At 46.2% G+C, this 19,224-nt stretch overlaps 1 protein-coding gene across 11 annotated transcripts in view; it reads right to left on the bottom strand.

The window, feature by feature from the left end:
• The window catches only part of PTK7 (protein tyrosine kinase 7 (inactive)), an 86,174-nt gene that overhangs the window by 42,538 nt on the left and 24,412 nt on the right, over nucleotides 1-19,224 (bottom strand). The window contains exon 1 of one of the 11 annotated variants that reach the window (XM_063725246.1): nucleotides 2,640-2,867. The exons of 9 other annotated variants lie outside the window; for them this stretch is intronic. In XM_063725246.1, coding sequence (XP_063581316.1) covers nucleotides 2,640-2,703 — 64 coding nt within the window. In that variant the 5' untranslated portion in view covers nucleotides 2,704-2,867. Of the gene's footprint in view, nucleotides 1-2,639; nucleotides 2,868-19,224 lie in introns of those variants that run through there. One more of the 11 variants, XM_063725244.1, reaches the window with a different exon arrangement.

The raw sequence follows: 19,224 nt of genomic DNA, 5'->3' as shown, positions 1-19,224 counted from the left end.
CCCGCAGAGGCAGCGGGTGAACTAGACAGGCCAGGACCACTACCTTGGACTGGTTGTAGCCTTAGTTTAATGATTAATTTTCTAAACAGGCTCAGAAAACTCTGATAAATTCCAATTTACGAGCCTTTTTCACCCATCTCTGTCTCCCGCCTAGGAGACTAATAATCCAGGCTGAGAAGCACAGCCTGCAGACCTGGCCAGAGTGGCCACAGCAGGTCACCTCAAATTCCTGGTGGTGAGGAGGACGCCCTTTACACCCTGCCTGCACCCAACCCTGCCTCACCCACCCTACCCTTGGGGATAGGTGGCCTCAATCCCATACAATAAGGAAAATCTTCTCTGGCTTCTAAGAAGTTAAAATAGCCTGGTTGTGGTGGCTCATACCTGTAATCTCAACACTTTGGGAAGCCAAGGTAGAAGAATCGCTTGAGCCCAGGAGTTTGAGACCAGCCTGGGCAACATGGTGAAACCCCATCTCTACAAAAAATAAGCCAAATGTGGTGGCGCCCACCTGTCGTCCCAGCTACTTGGGAGGCTGAAGTGAGAGGATGGCTTGAACCCGGGAGGTGGAGGTTGCAGTGAGCCAAGATCACGTCACTGCAGCCTGGGTGACAGAGCAAGAACCTGTCTCAAAAAAAAAATTTTATATATACACACACACACATACATATATATACACACATATATATATACGTATATACGTATATATACACACATATATACATATATATATATATAGAGAGAGAGAGAGAGGTTAAAATATTCCTTAAACCTGCTCTGTCCAATATGACAGCCCTAGCGACATGAGGCTATTTAAATTTATTTATTTATTTATTTATTTCAAGACAGAGTCTCACTCTGTCACCCAGGCTGGAGTGCAGTGGTGCAGTCTCAGCTCACTGCAACCTCCGCCTCCTGAGTTCAAGCAATTCTCCTGCCTCAGCTCCCGAGTAGCTGGAATTACAGGTGTCCGCCACCACGCCCAGCTAATTTTTGTATTTTTAGTAGAGATGGGGTTTCGCCATGTTGGCCAGACTGGTCTCGACCTCCTGACCTCAGGTGATCCACCCACCTCGGCCTCCCAAAGTACTGGGATTACAGGCATGAGCCAACGTGCCCAGCCTAAATTTAATTTAAATGAAATAAAATTGAAAATTCATTTCCTCGGTCACACTAGCCACACTTCCAGTGTTCAGGGGCCGTAGGTGGCTGGTGACCGCTGTATTGAATCACAGAGAGAAACAGTTCCATCCTCAAAAAAAAAAAAAGACCCATCTGACCACCTGCTTCTGGCTGCCCTAGTTCCTCTGACTGCCCACTTCTTGCCAGATCCTGTGCACAGACACACTGCCTTTTTCTTCTTCTTCTTTTTTTAATCCATAGGATTCTGCCTGATAGAGGACATATTTCTTTTCTTTTCTTTTCTTTTCTTTTTTGGACAGAGTTTTGCTCTTGTTGCCCAGGCTGGAGTGCAATGGCATGATCTCGATGATCTCGGCTCACTGCAACCTCCGCCTGCCAGGTTCAAGCACCTCTCCTGCCTCAGCCTCCTGAGTAGCTGGGATTACAGGCACCCGTCACCATGCCTGGCTAATTTTTTGTATTTTTAGTAGTGACGGGGTTTCACCATGTTGGCTGGTCTGGAACTCCTGGCCTCAGGTGATCTGCCCGCCTTGGCCTCCCAAAGTGCTCTGCCTCCCGCCTGGCGGAGAGACTGGGACTGGCGTGAACCACCGTGCCCAGCCAAGAGGACACATTTCTGATCCAGAGAACCCTCAACACCATCAGCCTCATTTTACAGACAAGGAAACCGGAGTCAAGGATGCCCCAGTAAATGGCAGGCTCAGGAGCTGCCCCTGGGTCTGTCTGGCTCCCAAGTCTGCCTTCTTTCTGTGATGCCACACTGGCTGCTTCTCATTTCACTCATTAATTCCCTGTTACCCGCATTCCCTCCACAACCAATCTATTGTGTTTCACATGAGTCCTTTTGTTTGCATGTGCTCTTGTAAAATACAATTGGTGTTCCACGGGCAGGTATTTCTTACTCATGTGAACGGTCCTGCAAGATCTCTCAGCTGCTTCCTACTCATTGTTCATACTCAGCACTATGTTTTGAGGATCCTTCTCTGTGGCCTTCTCTTACATCCTGCTCTTCTCCCCAGTGGATTCATGTATTGGGCTTTTCTGGGGGAGAAGCAAATGAATGCTCTTTTAAACAGGTGGCTGAACAGAGCTGTCCACAGTTCAAGTCTACGGCGGGCACGGTGGCTCATGCCTGATAGTAATCCCAGCACTTTGGGAGGCCAAAGCGGGCAGATCACCTCAGCTGAGGAGCTTGAGATCAGCCTGGGCAACATGGTGAAACCCCGTCTCTACTAAAAATACAAAAATTAGCCAGGTGTAGTGTTGGGCGCCTATAATCCCAGCTACTCGGGAGGCTGAGGCACGAGAATCGCTTGAACCCAGGAGGCGGAGGTTGCAGTGAGTCGAGGTGGCACCACTGTACTCCAGCCTGGGCGATACAGCGAGACTAAGTCTCAAAAAATAAATAAATACATAAAAATAAAAACATAGTTGAAGTCTACAGCCTCTCCTCTGCATGCCCCAGCACCCAGCCCTAGCCTCTATCACCTACTCACCCTTGTCTGTTTCCACCACTCCTCTGCGTATCCTCAGAACCTGGTCCCATGCACATGTATCCATATACACACACACACACAAAACCAGCTTTTCCTGGCCTCCTTCCTCCTCCACTCAAGCCCAAAAAGTCAACAGAGGCTGGACCTCGGCTGGTTTCAAAGGGATAAGAGAAAGAATCAGTCTCATACTTTTATATTTAGAAGCGTTCTGCAAACCACTTCCCGGAGCAGACAAGAGTGGGGAATGTGAGGAAATCACTTTGCTATGTTGTGATGTGGAAAGCATGAGCCGCCCAGGGCCTGTGGCAGCAGGCTGCGGGGACATGAGGCAATGTTAGCACATGTGCAGGAGGCGAACATGCCCCTGGACAGCCTGGCCATCCCTTCTCATGGCTGGCCGGCTGGCCGGGAGCAAAGCCACAGACCCTCTCTCAAAGGCCCCTCCTGCTACCCTTCCTTTGGGGAACACAGTGTCTCCACCTGTCTGGGCAGCTGCTGTTTCTGGAAACCAACCCTTCTTTCTGGAGAGGGGTCTCACAAGGGGGTTGCTCCACTCAGGCCTATAAGACTAGACTTTAGGCCCAACTTGGGATACAAACAAAGAGAAGGCTCCAGACTGAGGGAGTGGGCTGTAGGGTGCTTAGAAGAGCCACGAGCTTGGAGGGGCAAGGGTACACTCCTGGACCCAGGCCCATGGGAGAGGGGCATGGGAGCAGGATTTTGCACAGGGCCCACTGCCCCCTTCTTTTTTTTTTTTTTTGAGATGGAGTCTCGCTCTGTCACCCAGGTTGGAGTGCAGTCGCGCAATCTTGGCTCACTGCAACCTCCGCCTCCTGGGCTCAAGCGATTCTCCCATCTCAGCCTCCCGAATAGCTGACACCCGCCACAGTGCCAGGCTAATTTTTGTATTTTTAGTACAAACAGGGTTTTTCCATGTTGGCCATGGCTGGTCTTGAACTTCTGACCTCAAGCAATCCGCTCATCTCGGCCTCCCAAAGCGCTGGGATTATAGGTGTGAGCCACCCCGCCCGGCCCCCACTGCCCCTTTCTGAAGGCAGATCTCCTCCTGCCATCAAAAGTTCTCCTCGCAGCCATCTCTGTGGCTGGGAAAATGTTGAGATAACAATGCACCAGAGACGAGGGGAAGAGATCTTGCAGGAGGAGACGAGGGGAAGAGATCTTGCAGGAGCCATCAACTGCAGCCATGGTTGTTGCTCAAATATTACTCACAGGTAGTGGAGCCAGCCCAGTGTTATTAGGTGAGCCCTGCGGGCATAGGGGGATGGGGACAGGCCACCTGCTCGGCTACAGTCAAACCATCAGATCTTCCCAGATACTTCCTAGACTCCTTACAAACTCCACTTTACTGCTTAAAATATAAACTTCCTAATAAGTTTATATTTTAAATATTAATGCATATTTTAATGCATTAATTTTATTTAATCTCTTAACTACATTACTAATGATTGTTCCTTTATTTTTAAGGAAAATAACCAAAAAAGAGTCATACTTTAAAAAAAATTAGCTGTTTAGAAAAAGCATTCTGGCTAAAGATAGCAAAGTAAGTATTTTAATCTTCTAATCAATAACAATAGATTAAAAAAACAAACTGATGAATAAAGGACAGAAACAACTCCTTGTAAAGTTATTTTTTTGTAAAGTTTTTTTTTTTTTGAGACAAAGTCTAGCTCTTGTTGTCCAGGCTGGAGTGCAATGGCAAGATCTCGGCTCACTGCAACCTCCGCCTCCCAGGTTCAAGCGATTCTCCTGCCTCAGCCTCCTAAGCAGCTGGGATTACAGGCATGCACCACCATGCCCCGCTAATTTTTTTGTATTTTTAGTAGAGACAGGGTTTCACCATGTTGGCCAGGCTGGTCTCGAACTCCTGACCTCAGGCAATCCGCCTACCTAGACCTCCCACAGAAGTTATTTTTAAAAGCACCAAAATCTTGCATCTCATCACCAGATGCCAAAAGCCTAAGGACAACCCACTTCAGGGGAAAACATAAAGCATAAAGCACATGCGGATGGCTGAGAAAAGGGCTCCTAGGGGTGGCTGATGCAATCGCTGAACTGAATAGCCAAAAAAATGACAAAAAACCTCAAGTTTATTTCATGCCTACTCCCTTGATCTTTCAGTCAGGGTCTGGAAGGCACCGAGATCTGGCTTCACTGAAGTCTGGAACTGGCTGTGCCCCCATTCCAGGGGGTGCCTCTTACGGACCTCCAAAGTCACACACAGACAGAGACAGACAGGAGAGAGACAAAGGGAGAAACAGAGGGAGACAGGGAGATGAGATAAGGGAACAGAAGAAATTGAGAGAGACAGAGAAGGGGAGACTGACAGAGACAGACAGACAGACAGACAGACAATGTGAGACCCAGGCCCTGGCAGACAGATGGAGGTGGTGAGAGATCAACATGCAGAGACACAGACAGTGAGAAACTGAGAGACAGAGATCAAGTAACATAGAATCATAGAGAGACAGAGACAAAGGGACAAGAAACAGCACGCACACGTGACACACGCACACGCATGCACACATGGGGCTCCCCATGCCTGCAGGGCAGGCCCCAGCCCATTTACCCCAGCTGCCCCTGGCAGGTCTGTCCTGTGTTTCTAGCAGGGGGGCCCTGCCCACCCCCTCCCATCACCCTCCCCAGCAACCAAAGGGACTCCAGACTGAGTCCCCGGCCACAGGCCTCGGGGCTGCCCAGGATAACACTAGATCCTGAAGGTTACAGCTTGTCTGTTGGTGGAAGGCTGGAGGGAGTGAAAGAGAGGGGCGGAGGCTCTATATATACACCAGATTCAGACCATTTATAATGGAGAGCCCTCAAATTAGAGGCTCCTGGTAAATAATTCACCAGGAAGAATACAGTACCTTCCCTGGGCTCATCCATTATTCATCAAGATAAATGCGCCGTACTGTTACACTTCCTGACATCTAAAATGGTCTGGGCCATTAGGCCAGGAGTGAGACAACAGCAGAGCAATTTCCATCCAACTTTTCCAGAACCCCTGACCCAGCACTCCTGCTACTTTTGGAGCTTAAGTTGCTGCTCCTTAAGCAAGGGCAAAGCACTTGGCTTCCAGAAAGGGCCAGGCCCGGGCTCTGACTGTGAGATCGCAAAGGCAGGCACATACCCCCAGCTCCCAAGAGCCTAGGGCCAGAAGGAAACAACTGTGCCCAGAAAAGTCTTAGGTAAAATCCATGTGTTCACCAGACCCCAGAGGGAAAAGGGAAAAGGAAAACACTTTCCTTTTTTTTTTGAGCTGGAGTACCACTCTGTCACCCAGGCTGGAGTGCACTGGTGCAATCTTGGCTCACTGCAACCTCTGCCTCCTAAGCTCAAGTGGTTCTCCTGCCTCAGGCTCCCCAGTAGCTAGGACTAGAGCTACGTGCCACCATACCTGGCTAATTTTTGTATTTTTAGTAGAGACGGGGTTTCACCATGTTGGCTAGGCTCGAACTCAAACTCCTGGCCTCAAACGATCCACTCGCCTCGACCTCCCCAAGTGCTGGGATTACAGGTGTGAGCCACCACACCCGGCATAGGAAAATACCTTGTTTGTATCTGTCTAAGGGCAATACTGTTCCGAAGAGTATCAAAGAAGAGCACTTTGGGAGGCTGAGATGGGAGGAGCTCAGGAATTCAAGACCAGTCTAAGCAGCAGAGCAAAACCCTGCCTCTAAAAAAAAAAAAAAAAAAAAAAATTAGCTGTGTGCAGTGGCACGTGCCTATAGTCCCAGCTACCTGGGAAGCTGAGGCAAGAGGATCACATAGGCCCAGGAATTCAAGATGACAGTGAGCTATGATTGTGCCACTGCACTGCAGCCTGGGTGACAGACCGAGACCCCATCTCTTAAAAAAAAAAAAAAAAAAAGGCTCAAAGAATTTGACTTTGATGCAAGCCACCAAAGGCAGAAAGACCTACATCCTAGACTTGGCTCTGAGCAAGTCATCTTGCTGTCTAGGCCTTGGTTTTCCCAAATCTAAAATGGGGCCGGGTGCAGTGGCTCACACCTGTAATCCCAGCACTTTGGGAGGCTGAGGTGGGCAGATCACCTGAGGTCAGGAGTTTGAGACCAGCCTGGCCAACATGGTGAAACCCCATCTCTACTAAAAATACAAAAATTAGCCAGGTGTGGTGGTAAGGGAACAGAAGAAATTGAGAGAGGCAGAGAAGGGGAGACTGACAGAGAGACAGATAGACAATGTGAGACCTGGGCCCTGGCAGACAGATGGAGGAGGTAAGAAATCAACATGCAGAGACACAGACAGAGAGACACTCCCAAGTAGTCCCAGCTACTTGGGATGCTGAGGCAGGAGAATCACTTGAACCTGGGAGGCGGAGGTTGCAGTGAGCCGAGATCACGCCACTGCACTCCAGCCTGGGTGACAGAGGGAGACTACATCTCTAAATAAATAAATAAAACTGGCTAGCAGCAACACCTGCTCTCTATCCTGCAGGGCCTCTACAAGGATGAAATGCCTCTGGAAAGTTTACAAAACATGTAACTGTAAGGCGCTGGCATACAGTGTAGATGCAGGGTGGAGATGAGGTTAAAAGTTCAGAGACTGGAGTCAGACTACCTGTATTCAAATACACTCCCTCACTTACCAGGAGTATGACCTTGGACAAGCTGTTTATCCTTTCCACGCCTTCATTTTTGTATCTATAAAATGGTGCTAATAGGCCAGGTGCAGTGGCTCACGCCTGTAATCCTAGCACTTTGGGAGGCCAAGGTGGGAGAACTGCTTGAACTCAGGAGTTCAAGACCAGCCTGGGCAACACAGTAAGACCTCATCTCTACTAAAAATTAAAAAAAAAAAAAAAAGAATTAGCTGGGCATGGTGGTATGCACCTGTGGTCCCAGCTACTCAGGAGGCTGAGGTGGGAGGATCACTTGAGACCAGGAGATCAGATTGAGGCTGCAGTGAGCAATGATCGTGCCACTGCATCCCAGCCTGTGTGACAGAGCAAGACCTGTCTCAAAATAAATTAAATAAAATATGCTAATAACAGTACTGGCCTCATAGACTTGTTGCAAAAAGAAAATTCAGCAGTGTAAAACAGTGCCTGGCACATAGGAAGTATTATGTGAGTTTGGACTCTTAGCCATTATTTATTGTCATCATTATATTCAGGATTTTTTCATTTTTTAGGACCTGCACTCCATCACAACCATCCCTAAGCCAGCACTGGCCTTTGTTGGCATTCCTCCGTGCAGACCATTTGAAGATGCTAAGTGCCTGCTTGATTTCCCTCATCCAATCTCTGCTGTAGTGGTTCTCTCTGAATAGACACCCTGAGATCTGAAGCTCCGTCCCTCAGCTGCCTGATGCTCCACCTGATCACTAAATACAGGTACGTGGGGCTCCACAGTTCAAGAGGTGCCACCCTGTGCTGGTGAAGTTCACAGAGGTAGGTGCTGATTGCTGGCAGCTTTGCATTCTGTCTGCCTTGGGCACCTCCAGACAATGCTCTGCTTGCATTCCTAATAGGGGTGCACATTAGCGTTGCTTATCGTTTCATTTACTTCCCCCTGAAGCTGTTCAAAACAGAAGTACCTTCAGTATGAACCAAAATCAGAGTCAGCCTATCTGGGTGAAAATGGACCCAGTCATCTTGGTATGAAGCAGGCCTCTGGCCTCAAGGAACAGAAACAGTTATTAGGTGAAGAGAACACAGTAATGTTCATGCACCAATGAATGCCTAGAGATCACTATTAGACTTCAGCTTTCTGATCCTAGGAGGCCCCGCCAACAGAGGCCTGGAAAGTCTATGCTATCTAAAGGAGAATGCCTGACTATGTAAGATACAAGGTAGAAATGACCGTCAGCAGCAATGACAAGTCAGACAAATGACTTTAAGTAAATGACAGAAGAGGGGTTGCTGGCCTTGATATATGAAAAGTAACAAATCAATCATAAAAACTGCTAAAATTCGGCCAGGCGCAGTGGCTCACACCTGTAATCCCAGCACTTTGGGAGGCCGAGGCGGGCGGATCACCTGAGGACAGGAGTTCAAAACCAGCCTAACATGGTGAAACCCTGTCTCTAATAAAAATACAAAAAAATTAGCCAGGCAAGGTGGCGCATGCCTGTAATCCCAGCTACTCAGGAGGTTGAAGCAAGAGAATCACTTGAACCCGGAGGCGGAGGTTGCAGTGAGCCAAGATTGCGCCACTGTACTCCAGCCTGGGCACTAAGAGCAAAATTCCATCTCAAAAACAAAAACAAAAACAAAACAACAGCAACAACAACAAAAAAAAAAACCCTGCTAAAATTCTAATAGAAACATGGTCAAGACAATATGAAGAGTTCTCAAAACAAACATAAATGATTAATAAATATAAGAAAATACTCCGGGCCAGGCATGGTGGCTTACACCTGTAATCCCAGCACTTTGGAAAGCTAAGGCAGGCAGATCACGAGGTCTAGAGTTCGAGACCAGCCTGGCCAGCATGTATTTTGTATTCTAAAAATACAAAAAATTAGCTGGACATGGTGTTGCGTGCCTGTAATCCCAGCTACTGAGGAGACTGAGGCAAGAGAATCACTGGAACCCAGGAGACAGAGGTTGCTGTCAGCCAAAATCACGCCACTGCACTCTAGCCTGGGGATACAGCGAGACTCTGTCTCAAAAAAAGAAAAAGAAAATACTCCAATGCACTAGTAATCTAAGAAATGTAAATTAGAACAAGTTCTACCCATCAAATGAAGGCCAAGATTTTAAAAATAACACTCAACGCTGGTAAGCATATGGAGAAAATAGTCCTTCTACTTTGCTGGAGGGAATATAAATTATAATAATTCCCTTCTGGAAAATGTTTTGGTAATATTATACTAATGTTCTAAAAAATTTATGTCCTTTCTCCTTGCAGAATTGGCTGATTCCAGTTTTAGGATAGGAAATGTACAAGAGAAGCCTAGAACTCCATCTTATCATACAAGGAAACAAGCAAAGACTAGCTGGGTCTCATCAAAAGGTCCAGGGGAAAAAGAAAAAGATTCAAGGCCTGCTGGGTATGATGCCATGCTCCTGTAGTCCCAGTTACTTGAGTGGCTCAGGTAGGAGGACTGCTTGAGCCCCGGAGTTCAAGTTCAGCTTGGGCAACATAGCAAGATCCTATCTCTTTAAAAAAATAAATAAATAAAAAGGTTCAGGCTCAGCTTGAAGAGGCTCCCATCAGCCAATGACAGGACCACTTAAGCATCTGTAAGGGTAAGAACCACACGGACTAAAACACATCAAATAGGTTTAAAATCCATAAGTGCACAATGATGCTTAACACAAAACACTCAAAGTCTCTCACTGACCACCTTTGAAGAATGTTAGAAAACCAACTCATTATTTTGAAAATCAGTAAAGAATCAAGCATTTATTTTTCCTTTTCTTGAACAACTATATCTCTGGGTAACCAAACAGTTAATGAGGGGAGACTGGTGTTTATAGAAGTTTCCAGCTAATAAACAGAATACCATCATTTTACAACCCCCTAATGAAATAATGGATCTAGCAATGATTAGTAATGGCTTCTCATTCCAAACAGACAACCAGATATTGTACCTACTGAGGGAAATACACATAAAGAAAAAAAAATCAAATCTGAACTTGATGAAGCCTCTACATCTAACTCATTATTGAAAAGTTTAACAAGTCTGGGCACAGTGGCTCATGCCTGGAATCCCAGCACTTTGGGAGGCCAAGGCGGGTGGATTGCTTGAGGCCAGGAGTTCGAGACCAGCCTGGGCAACAGGGTAAAACCCTGTCTCTACAAAAATATTACAGAAATTAGCCAGGCATGGTAGTATGCGCCTGTAGTCCCAGCTACTTGGGAGGCTGAGATGGGAGGATCATTTGAGCCCAGGAGGTGGAGGCTGCAGTGAGCTGTGCTCATGCCACTGCACTCCAGCCTGGGCAACAAACTGAGACCCTGTCTTTAAAGGAAAAAAAAAAGGTTGGCCGGGCGCGGTGGCTCACGCCTATAATCCCAGCACTTTGGGAAGCCAAGGTGGGAGGATCACCTGAGGTCAGGAGTTTGTGACCAGCCTGGCCAGCATGGGGAAACCCCGTCTCTATTAAAAATACAAAAATTAGCCAGGCATGGTGGCAGGCGCCTGTAGTCCCAGCTACTCAGGAGGCTGAGGCAGGAGAATGACGTGAACCCGGGAGGCGGAGGTTGCAGTGAGCCAAGATTGCGCCACTGCACTCCAGCCTGGGCAACAGAGCGAGATTCTGTCTCAAAAAAAAAAAAAAAAAAAAGTTAAAGCAGCTTTCTAGATAACAATGTGCCACCAACTGAAATAATAATCGTGAACACACATTCTCTGTATCTTCTATTACTCCCATAAAGAACTGTTAAAACCCTAATACTGCTATTTAACATTTCATGTGCTTACAACTCTGTCTTCCCCACTAAATTCTAAGCTTCCTGAGGACAGGTGCAGATCTCATACTTGGTCTCCTCCATGGCAGGTGCCTCACCCATGAGAGGTGCTCAGGAAATATCGGCTGATTTGTGGTGGTTTTACTGAGCCAGATAATTTGGTCGCATTATCCTAACATGATGTGGAACCAGCAGAGGGTCAAAGCCCAATATGGGATCCTGGTAGGCAATTATATTAATTATCATTATTAATTCAACAATCATTTACTTAGAGCCTACCATGTGCCAAGTACTTCATAAGACACTGGGGACAGAGAGAGAAACACACAATTACTGCCTTTAAGTGTCTCAGTTTAGTAGGAGAGTCAGGCAAGTAAACATATAATTAAAGTAACAGCTACCACTTACTGACCACTTACTAACACTGTTCCAAACATTTAACCATATTAACTTGTTATAATGCTAATGCCCATCTGGTAGGGTAGGTACTATGATCCCCATTATGCAGATAAGAAAACGAGACAAAGAAAGGTAAAGCAATTTGCTCAACATCACACAGCTGATGAGTAACAAATGCAGGCTTCAAATCTCAGGTCCTCTGGCCTGAGGAAAGTCTATCATAACCCCTAGGCTTTGCTGTATTATCACACAGGATGATGGGTGGGTGCAAAGGGCACACAAGAGAAGCATCTAAGTCAGAGTCAGGGGATTAAAAAGTCAGGGAGTCCAGGCGAGGTGGCTCACACCTGTAATACCAGCACTTTGGGAGGTCGAGGATGGCAGATCACCTTGAGGTCAGGAGTTCGAGACCAGTCTGGCCCACGTGGTGAAAACCCGCCTCCACTAAAAATACGAAAATTAGCCAGGCATGGTGGTGCACACCTATAGTCCCAGCTACTCGGGAGGCTGAGGCAAGAGAATCGCTTTAACCTGGGAGGCAGAGCTTGCAGTGAGCTGAGATGGCGCCACTGCACTCCAGCCTGGGTGACAGAGCAAGACTCTGTCTCAAAAAAAAAAAAAAAGAAAAGAAAAGTCAGGGAAGAGGCTGGGCGTGGTGGCTCACACCTGTAATCCCAGCACTTTGGGAGGCCAAGGTGAGGAGATCACTTGAGGTCAGGAGTTCAAGACCAGCCTGGCCAACATGGTAAAACCCCGTCTGTATTAAAAATACAAAAAATTAGCTGGGTGTCACGCCTGTAATCCCAGTAACTCGGGAGGCTGAGGCTGCCGTGAGTTGAGATCACACCACTACACTCCAGCCTGGGTGACAGAGCAAGACTCTGTCTCAAAAAAAAAAAAAAAAAAGTCAGGGAGGAATCTTGGAAGATCTTCAACATAAGGTTTTATGAAGGAAAGGGGCGGGTGTGGTGGCTCATGCCTGCTATAATCTCAGCACTTTGAGCACTCTGGGAGGTCGAGGCGGAGAGATCACTTGAGGCCAGGAGTTCGAGACCAGCCTGGGCAACACAGTAAGACCCCATTATCTAGGCATGGTGGTGCAAGCCTGTAGTCCCAGCCACCTGGGAGGCTGCAACAGGAGGATCCCTTGAGTCCAGGAGGTCAAGGCTGCAGTGAGCAGTGAGTGTGCCAGGGCACTCCAGCCTAGGTAATCGAGCAAGACCCTGTCTCAAAAAACAAACAAACAAAAACAAAAAAAGGAACAGGACTTGGCAAACAGAGCAAGTCAGAAGCACAAAGACCAGGCATGATCAGAGAACTCTGAGTAATTCAGGATGCTCAGGGTTAAAAGGATGAGGAGAAGGAAGCACAGCAAGAGGCCATTAGAACTCCACTTTGGGGCAAGGAGGCAAAGGAGGTGAAATGCAAACCCACCCTGCTCAGGCTGTCCCCCAACAACAACAAAAAATCACAACCACAATGAGTCCCTGTTTCCAAGGAGGTGGTTGCTAGGGTAGGAAATGGACTGAAGAAGCTCTTTGTCATGGAGAGAATGGCAGGCGCAGTCAAAGAAGGCATGGCTATGGGATAATGCCATACCTGCTCTATTAGTTTCCCAGGGCTGCCATAACAAATTACCACAACTGGGTGGCTTAAAATAACAGAAATTTATCCTCTCGCAGCTCTGGAGGCCAGAGTGCAAAATCAAAGTGTTGGTGAGGTTGGTTCCTTCTGGAGGGCACAGAGGGAGAGTCTGTTCCACGCCTCTGTCCTTGCTCCTGGTGGCTGCCAGCAATCCCTGGTGCTCCTTGGCTTGTAGCCCCATCACTCCAACCTCAGCCTTCGCCATCACAAGCCATCTTCCTGTGGTGTACTTCTGTCTCTGGGCCTCTTTTCCTTACACTGGGCACCACCAGTCATACAGGATTCGTCATTCACCTTAATGAATTCATCTTACCTTGATTATATCTACAGAGACCCTAATTCCAAATAAAGTCATATTCACAGGTACTGAGGCTTAGGACTTCAACATATATTTTGGGAGGACACAATTCACCCTCTAATATCTGCTATTCTGCAAGTTTCTTTTTTTTCTTTTTTTTTTTTTTTTTGCTATACAGTTAACCACAGATGTCTTTCCATGTCTGTTCATATAATTCTACCTCATTCACTTCAACCACCGTGTATTATTTCACTGTATCAATTACCCATAACCTATTTATCCAATACCCTAATAATGGGCATTCAGATGGTTTTCCTTTTTATTTATTTTATTTTTTTTTGCCATTACAAAGAATATTCTTATTCTCTGTACAGGCATCTATGCACACTGATAATGAGAGGATTTCTGTAGGATGACTTCTAAAGAGAATGGAAACAAAGACAATATAAAGTTTTTGATAAATGACATCCAGCATTATCTCCAGAGAAGTTTAAAAAAAAAAAAAAAAAAGGCTGGGCGCGGTGGCTCACACCTGTAATCCCAGCACTTTGGGAGGCTGGGGCGGGTGGATCACGAGGTCAGGCGATCGAGACCATCCTGGCTAACACAGTGAAACACCATCTCTACTAAAAATACAAAAATTAGCTGGGCATGGTGGCAGGCGCCTGTAATCCCAGCTACTCAAGAGGCTGAGGCAGGAGAATGGCATGAACCCGGGAGGTGGAACTTGCAGTGAGCAGAGATCACGCCACACTGCACTCCAGCCTGGGCGACAGAGCGAGACTCCGTCTCAAAAAAAAAAAAAAAAAGTTGTGCTAATTTATGCTTTCTTAACCAACACTGATGCTTAATATCTCTGTCAACCTGAGAGGCATAAAATAATACTTCGTGGCTGGGCATGGAGGCTGACACCTGTAATCCCAGCACTCTGGGAGGCTGAGGTGAGCGGATCACTTCAGGTCAGGAGTCCAAGACCAGCCTGGGCCAACATGGTTTTCACCATGTTGTATTTTGTATTTTCTCCACTAAATATACAAAAATTAGCTAGGCGTGGTGGCATGTGCCTGTAATCCCAGCTTCTCAGGAGGTTGAGGCAGGAGAATTACTCCCTCCCGGGGGGCAGAGGTTACAATGGGCCCAGCTCACACCATTGTACTCCAGCCTGGGCGACAGAGCAAGAATCCATCTCATAAATAAATAAATAATTTAAAAAAATTTTTGTTTTAATTAGCATTGTTTCTCCTTAAGAAAATAAAGCAATTTTTCATTTTTAACTGGTTAGCTAAATTTCTCCCCCACCCTCAACGAAGATTTCAATTTAAATTGGTACTTGGGGAACAGAGAATATGAGATATTTTATTGCCCTAAATTTCTTATTGTCCATTTTATGTTCAACTTTGTTGTCTTATTTTCCTTATTTACTGTTACCTTATTATTATTTTGTAACTAATAAGATCAGAAATACAAGATCTGATTTTCTGGATTACACGTGGCACTCACCCTCCCTCCTCCAGAATAGTCATTAAATTACTGAATGACTTATATGTGCCAGGCACTGCTCTAAGTACTAAGAATACAGCAGTGAACAAGACAGTGAAGGTTCCTGTTCCTAATCGCTGCTTCACCGAAGAAGAAAAAGTGTTTGCACATGATTTGAGAAAACAGACAGGAGTGAGAATTTTCACCCCGGGTGCAGACTTGCCTCAAAATTAATTTAAATACTGTCCTATTATGACCCATTTGTGAGCCTTCTAGGGAAAATCTACTCTGTTCTCCAGGTGTCCTAGAAGGATTCACCAAAGGAACAGTGTGGTTAGTGAAGGTGGGAGCAGGAATAGCTGCCAGACAGCTGTGCCCCTTCCCTGGAGGGAAGAGTCATGCTCCCAGGCGCCCAGTGCCTTCAAAGGTTAAGGCTGTGAGTTCAGAGAACAAAGAAAGTTTTAAGGAAGAACAACTCCTCCCCGGTCCAGGTAAAGGGGGATGTAACTGAAGCACCACTCCCAGCCTCACTCCACCTCCTTCCATCAGCCCCAAGGCAGGGGGACGTCTGACTGGGCATATTTGACTCCGACCCTTCCTCCTTTCACTTGGGAGTGAGGGGTCTGCTCCACCTGCAGGGAGCACACATTTTTTATAGGTGGCTACACACACACACACACACACACACACACACACACACACACACACACACACACACACACACACACACACACACACACACACACACACACACACACACACACACACACACACACACACACACACACACACACACACACACACACACACACACACACACACACACACACACACCCCTGTAAAACTCCAGCACTGCTATGACAAGGGAGTAAGTCTGCCTAATTCAATAATGAATAAGACATTTATCCACTCAGATTAAAGCCTTGTTGCTTGCTCAACCTAGCCTTTAAAACAAATAAAAGTGATACTCTGATCTCCATCATCCAATCCCTGGTCTGTCTGTTTTTCTCCCTCTCTTTCACCCCCTTCGACTGGCTTTAAACTCAGAAGGGAGAAGGGTATTTACTGATGCTGTCAATACAGTTTCCATTATAATGGTTTATGCCTGAGCATTTTGTTTTTATTTTTGTTGATTCTGTGAATGGATAAATGTTCCTGTTGTATTTTCTAAATGGTTACTTGCTGATAAGTAGCAAACTTTCTGGGTTTTGTGTAGGTTTTGTATTTGCCCAAACGACTCAGTTCTCTCACTGATTGTAGTAGTTTTTCAGTTGATAATTGGGTTTCCCATGTAAAAAAGGTACCTCTGCAAAAAACATGAACTTTATTTAGACTTTCAGTCTTTTCTTTTCCTGTAAGTGACAGGGTCTTGCTTAGTTGTCCAGGCTGCAATCCTCCCACCTCAGCCTCCCAACTAGCTGGGACTATGGGTGCACGCCACCTGGCTATATTCTTTCTTATAGCATTATTTCAGCTAAAATGACAATAAATAGTAGTGACTTTATTATTTTAATTTAGTGACTTCTTTATTTTAATGAAAACAGCATTGTATTTCATTTTTAAGTATAATGATGGCTATGTTTGTTTTTTTAATCAGAAATGGATGTTAATTTATATCTAGAGTCATTTTTGCCTCTACTGACAGAATTGTGTGACCCTCTGAGGCTGGTTTTTGTTTTGTTTTGTTTTTTTTGGTGGGGTAGGGGGAACAAGGTCTTGCTCTGTCGCCCAGGCTGGAATGCAGTGGTAGGATCTCAACGCGCTGCAACCTCCACTTCCTGGGTTTAAGCAATTCTCCTGCCTCAGCCTCCCAAGTAGCTGGATTACAGGGACCCGCCAACACAACCGGCTAATTTTTTTTTTTTCTTTGAGACAGAGTCTCGCTCTGTTGCCCAAGCTGGAGTGCAGTGGCACAGCCTTAGCTCACTGCAACCTCCATCTCCCAGGTTCAAGCAATTCTCCTGTCTAAGCCTCCCAAGTAGCTGGGACTACAGGTGCCCGCCACCACACCCAGCTAATTTTTGTATTTTTAGTAGAGACGGGGTTTCACCATATTGGTCGGGCTGGTCTCAAACTCCTGACCTCAGGTGATCTGCCCACCTCAGCCTCCCAAAGTGCTGGGATTACAGGCATGAGCCACCTCATCTGGCAAAGAGATGCTCCCCACAACGGGCTGGAACCACCCACCTCCAGAACTGGAGGCAAGCACACCAATCAACTGCAAGACACAGAGGGTCAAGTGGCACTCTGTATTTTTTTTAGTAGAAATGGGGTCTCACCATGTTGGCCAGGCTGGTCTAAAACTCCTGACCTCAGATGATCTGCCCACCTTGGCCTCCCAAAGTGCTGGGATTACAGGCACGAACCACCATGCCCAACCACCTCTGACGTCTTATGTTGATGAATTATAAAGGGTAAGCCATCCATGCATTTTTGGGAATACATCCTTTACTTGTTTATGGCACATTACCCTTTATTATAGTGTTAGATTTAATTTTCAAGTATTCTATGTTAGACTTTTACACCAATGTTTCTAAGTAGTGTGGTTTCCTTTTCTGCACTGTCAGCATTTGAGAACAAAGCTATATCAACTTTGTGACACACACAGGCTGTTGTCCATCTGTTCCTTGGCTCTGTGACAGTCTCTACAAAGCATTTACAGGCTCTACTTCTTCAACATTTTTCAAAATTTCCCCTCAAAACTATTTGATACAACTATCTTTCTTTTTTTTGAGACGGAGTCTCGCTCTGTGGCCCAGGCTGGAGTGCAGTGGCGCGATCTCAGCACACTGCAAGCTCCGCCTCCCGGGTTCATGCCATACTCGTGCCTCAGCCTCCCGAGTAGCTGGGACTACAGGCACCCACCACCACGCCCGGCTAATTTTTTGTATTTTTAGTAGAGACGGAGTTTCACCATGTTAGCCAGGATGGTCTCGATCTCCTGACCTTGTGATCCGCCTGCCTCGGCCTCCTAAAGTGCTGGGATTACAGGTGTGAGCCACCGTGCCCGGCTTCTTTTTTTTTTTTTTTTTTTTTTTGAGACGGAGTTTTGCTCTAGTTGCCCAGGCTGGAGTGCAATGGCGCGATCTCAGCTCACAGCAACCTCCGCCTCCTGGGTTCAAGCCTCCGGAGTAGCTGGGATTATAGGCATGCGCCACCATGCCCGGCTAATTTTGTATTTTTACTAGAGATGGGGTTTCTCCATGTTGGTCCGGCTGGTCTCGAACTCTGGACCTCGGGTGATCCGCCCGCCTCGGCCTCCCAAAGTGCTGAGATTACAGGCATGAGCCACCGCATCCGGCGATACAACTATCTTTCAATCGTTTTTAAGAGTTACTGGTCTATCCAGTCATTTTAATTTTTTTTTTCACATCTGCTTAGTTTTTTATTTAGTTAAGTATTAAGGACCAGTTAACCAACTCATTAGATTGGTCAAGGCAAGACACTTGAACTACGCAGCAGGATTTAAAAAGCAGCTGGTTTTTGGTAGTTCTCTGGTAACCACACAAACACATGCACACAAATTTGTAGAGTACTCTGAATATAGGATTTCCCCCATGATCTTGTATAATGCCCTGTTCACAATCTGCAGTATTTTGGAAACTATATAAATTGGACACGGCCAAATTAAAGCTATCTCATAAACTCCTATAAAGTATTTGGGAACTTCAGCTGTATTCCCAAAAAAATCAGTTTTAAACTATAAAGAACAAAAATGCATATAAAATCAAAACAGATTTAACAGACATCTTTGATAAAAATCAAATTACAGTTCAATTTTCTACTTTTTCAAATATGACTAAAAGTTACAAGTAGTAATATCTATCATTTTTTTTAAAAAACCCTAATGATTTTTTTTTTTTTTTGAGATGGAGTCTTGCTCTGTCACCCAGGCTGGAGTGCAGTGGCATGATCTCAGCTCACTGCAAGCTCCGCCTCCCGGGTTCACACCATTCTCCTGCCTCAGCCTCCTGAGTAGCTGGGACTACAGGCGCCCGCCACCACGCCCAGCTAATTTTTCGTATTTTTAGTAGAGACGGGGTTTCACCGTGTTAACCAGGATGGTCTCGATCTCCTGACCTCGTGATCCACCCGTCTCAGCCTCCCAAAGTACTGGGACTACAGGCCTGAGCCACTGTACCCAGTCATGATTTTTTTTTTTAAGAGACAGGGTCTCAGGCCAGGTGCGGTGGTTCACACCTGTAATCCCTAAATCTCTACTAAAAATACAAAAAACTAGCCGAGCATGGTGGCACATGCCTGTAATCCCAGACACCTGTGAGGCTGAGGCAGGAGAATCGTGCCATTGCACTCCAGCCTAGGCAACAAGAGTGAAACTCCATTTCAAAAAAAAAAAAAGAGATTG

The sequence above is a fragment of the Pongo abelii genome, chromosome 5 (genome assembly GCF_028885655.2).
Source record: "Pongo abelii isolate AG06213 chromosome 5, NHGRI_mPonAbe1-v2.0_pri, whole genome shotgun sequence".
NCBI lineage: Eukaryota > Metazoa > Chordata > Mammalia > Primates > Hominidae > Pongo > Pongo abelii.
Note: the sequence above shows the minus strand (reverse complement) of the source record. Positions and strands in the feature narration are given on the sequence as shown.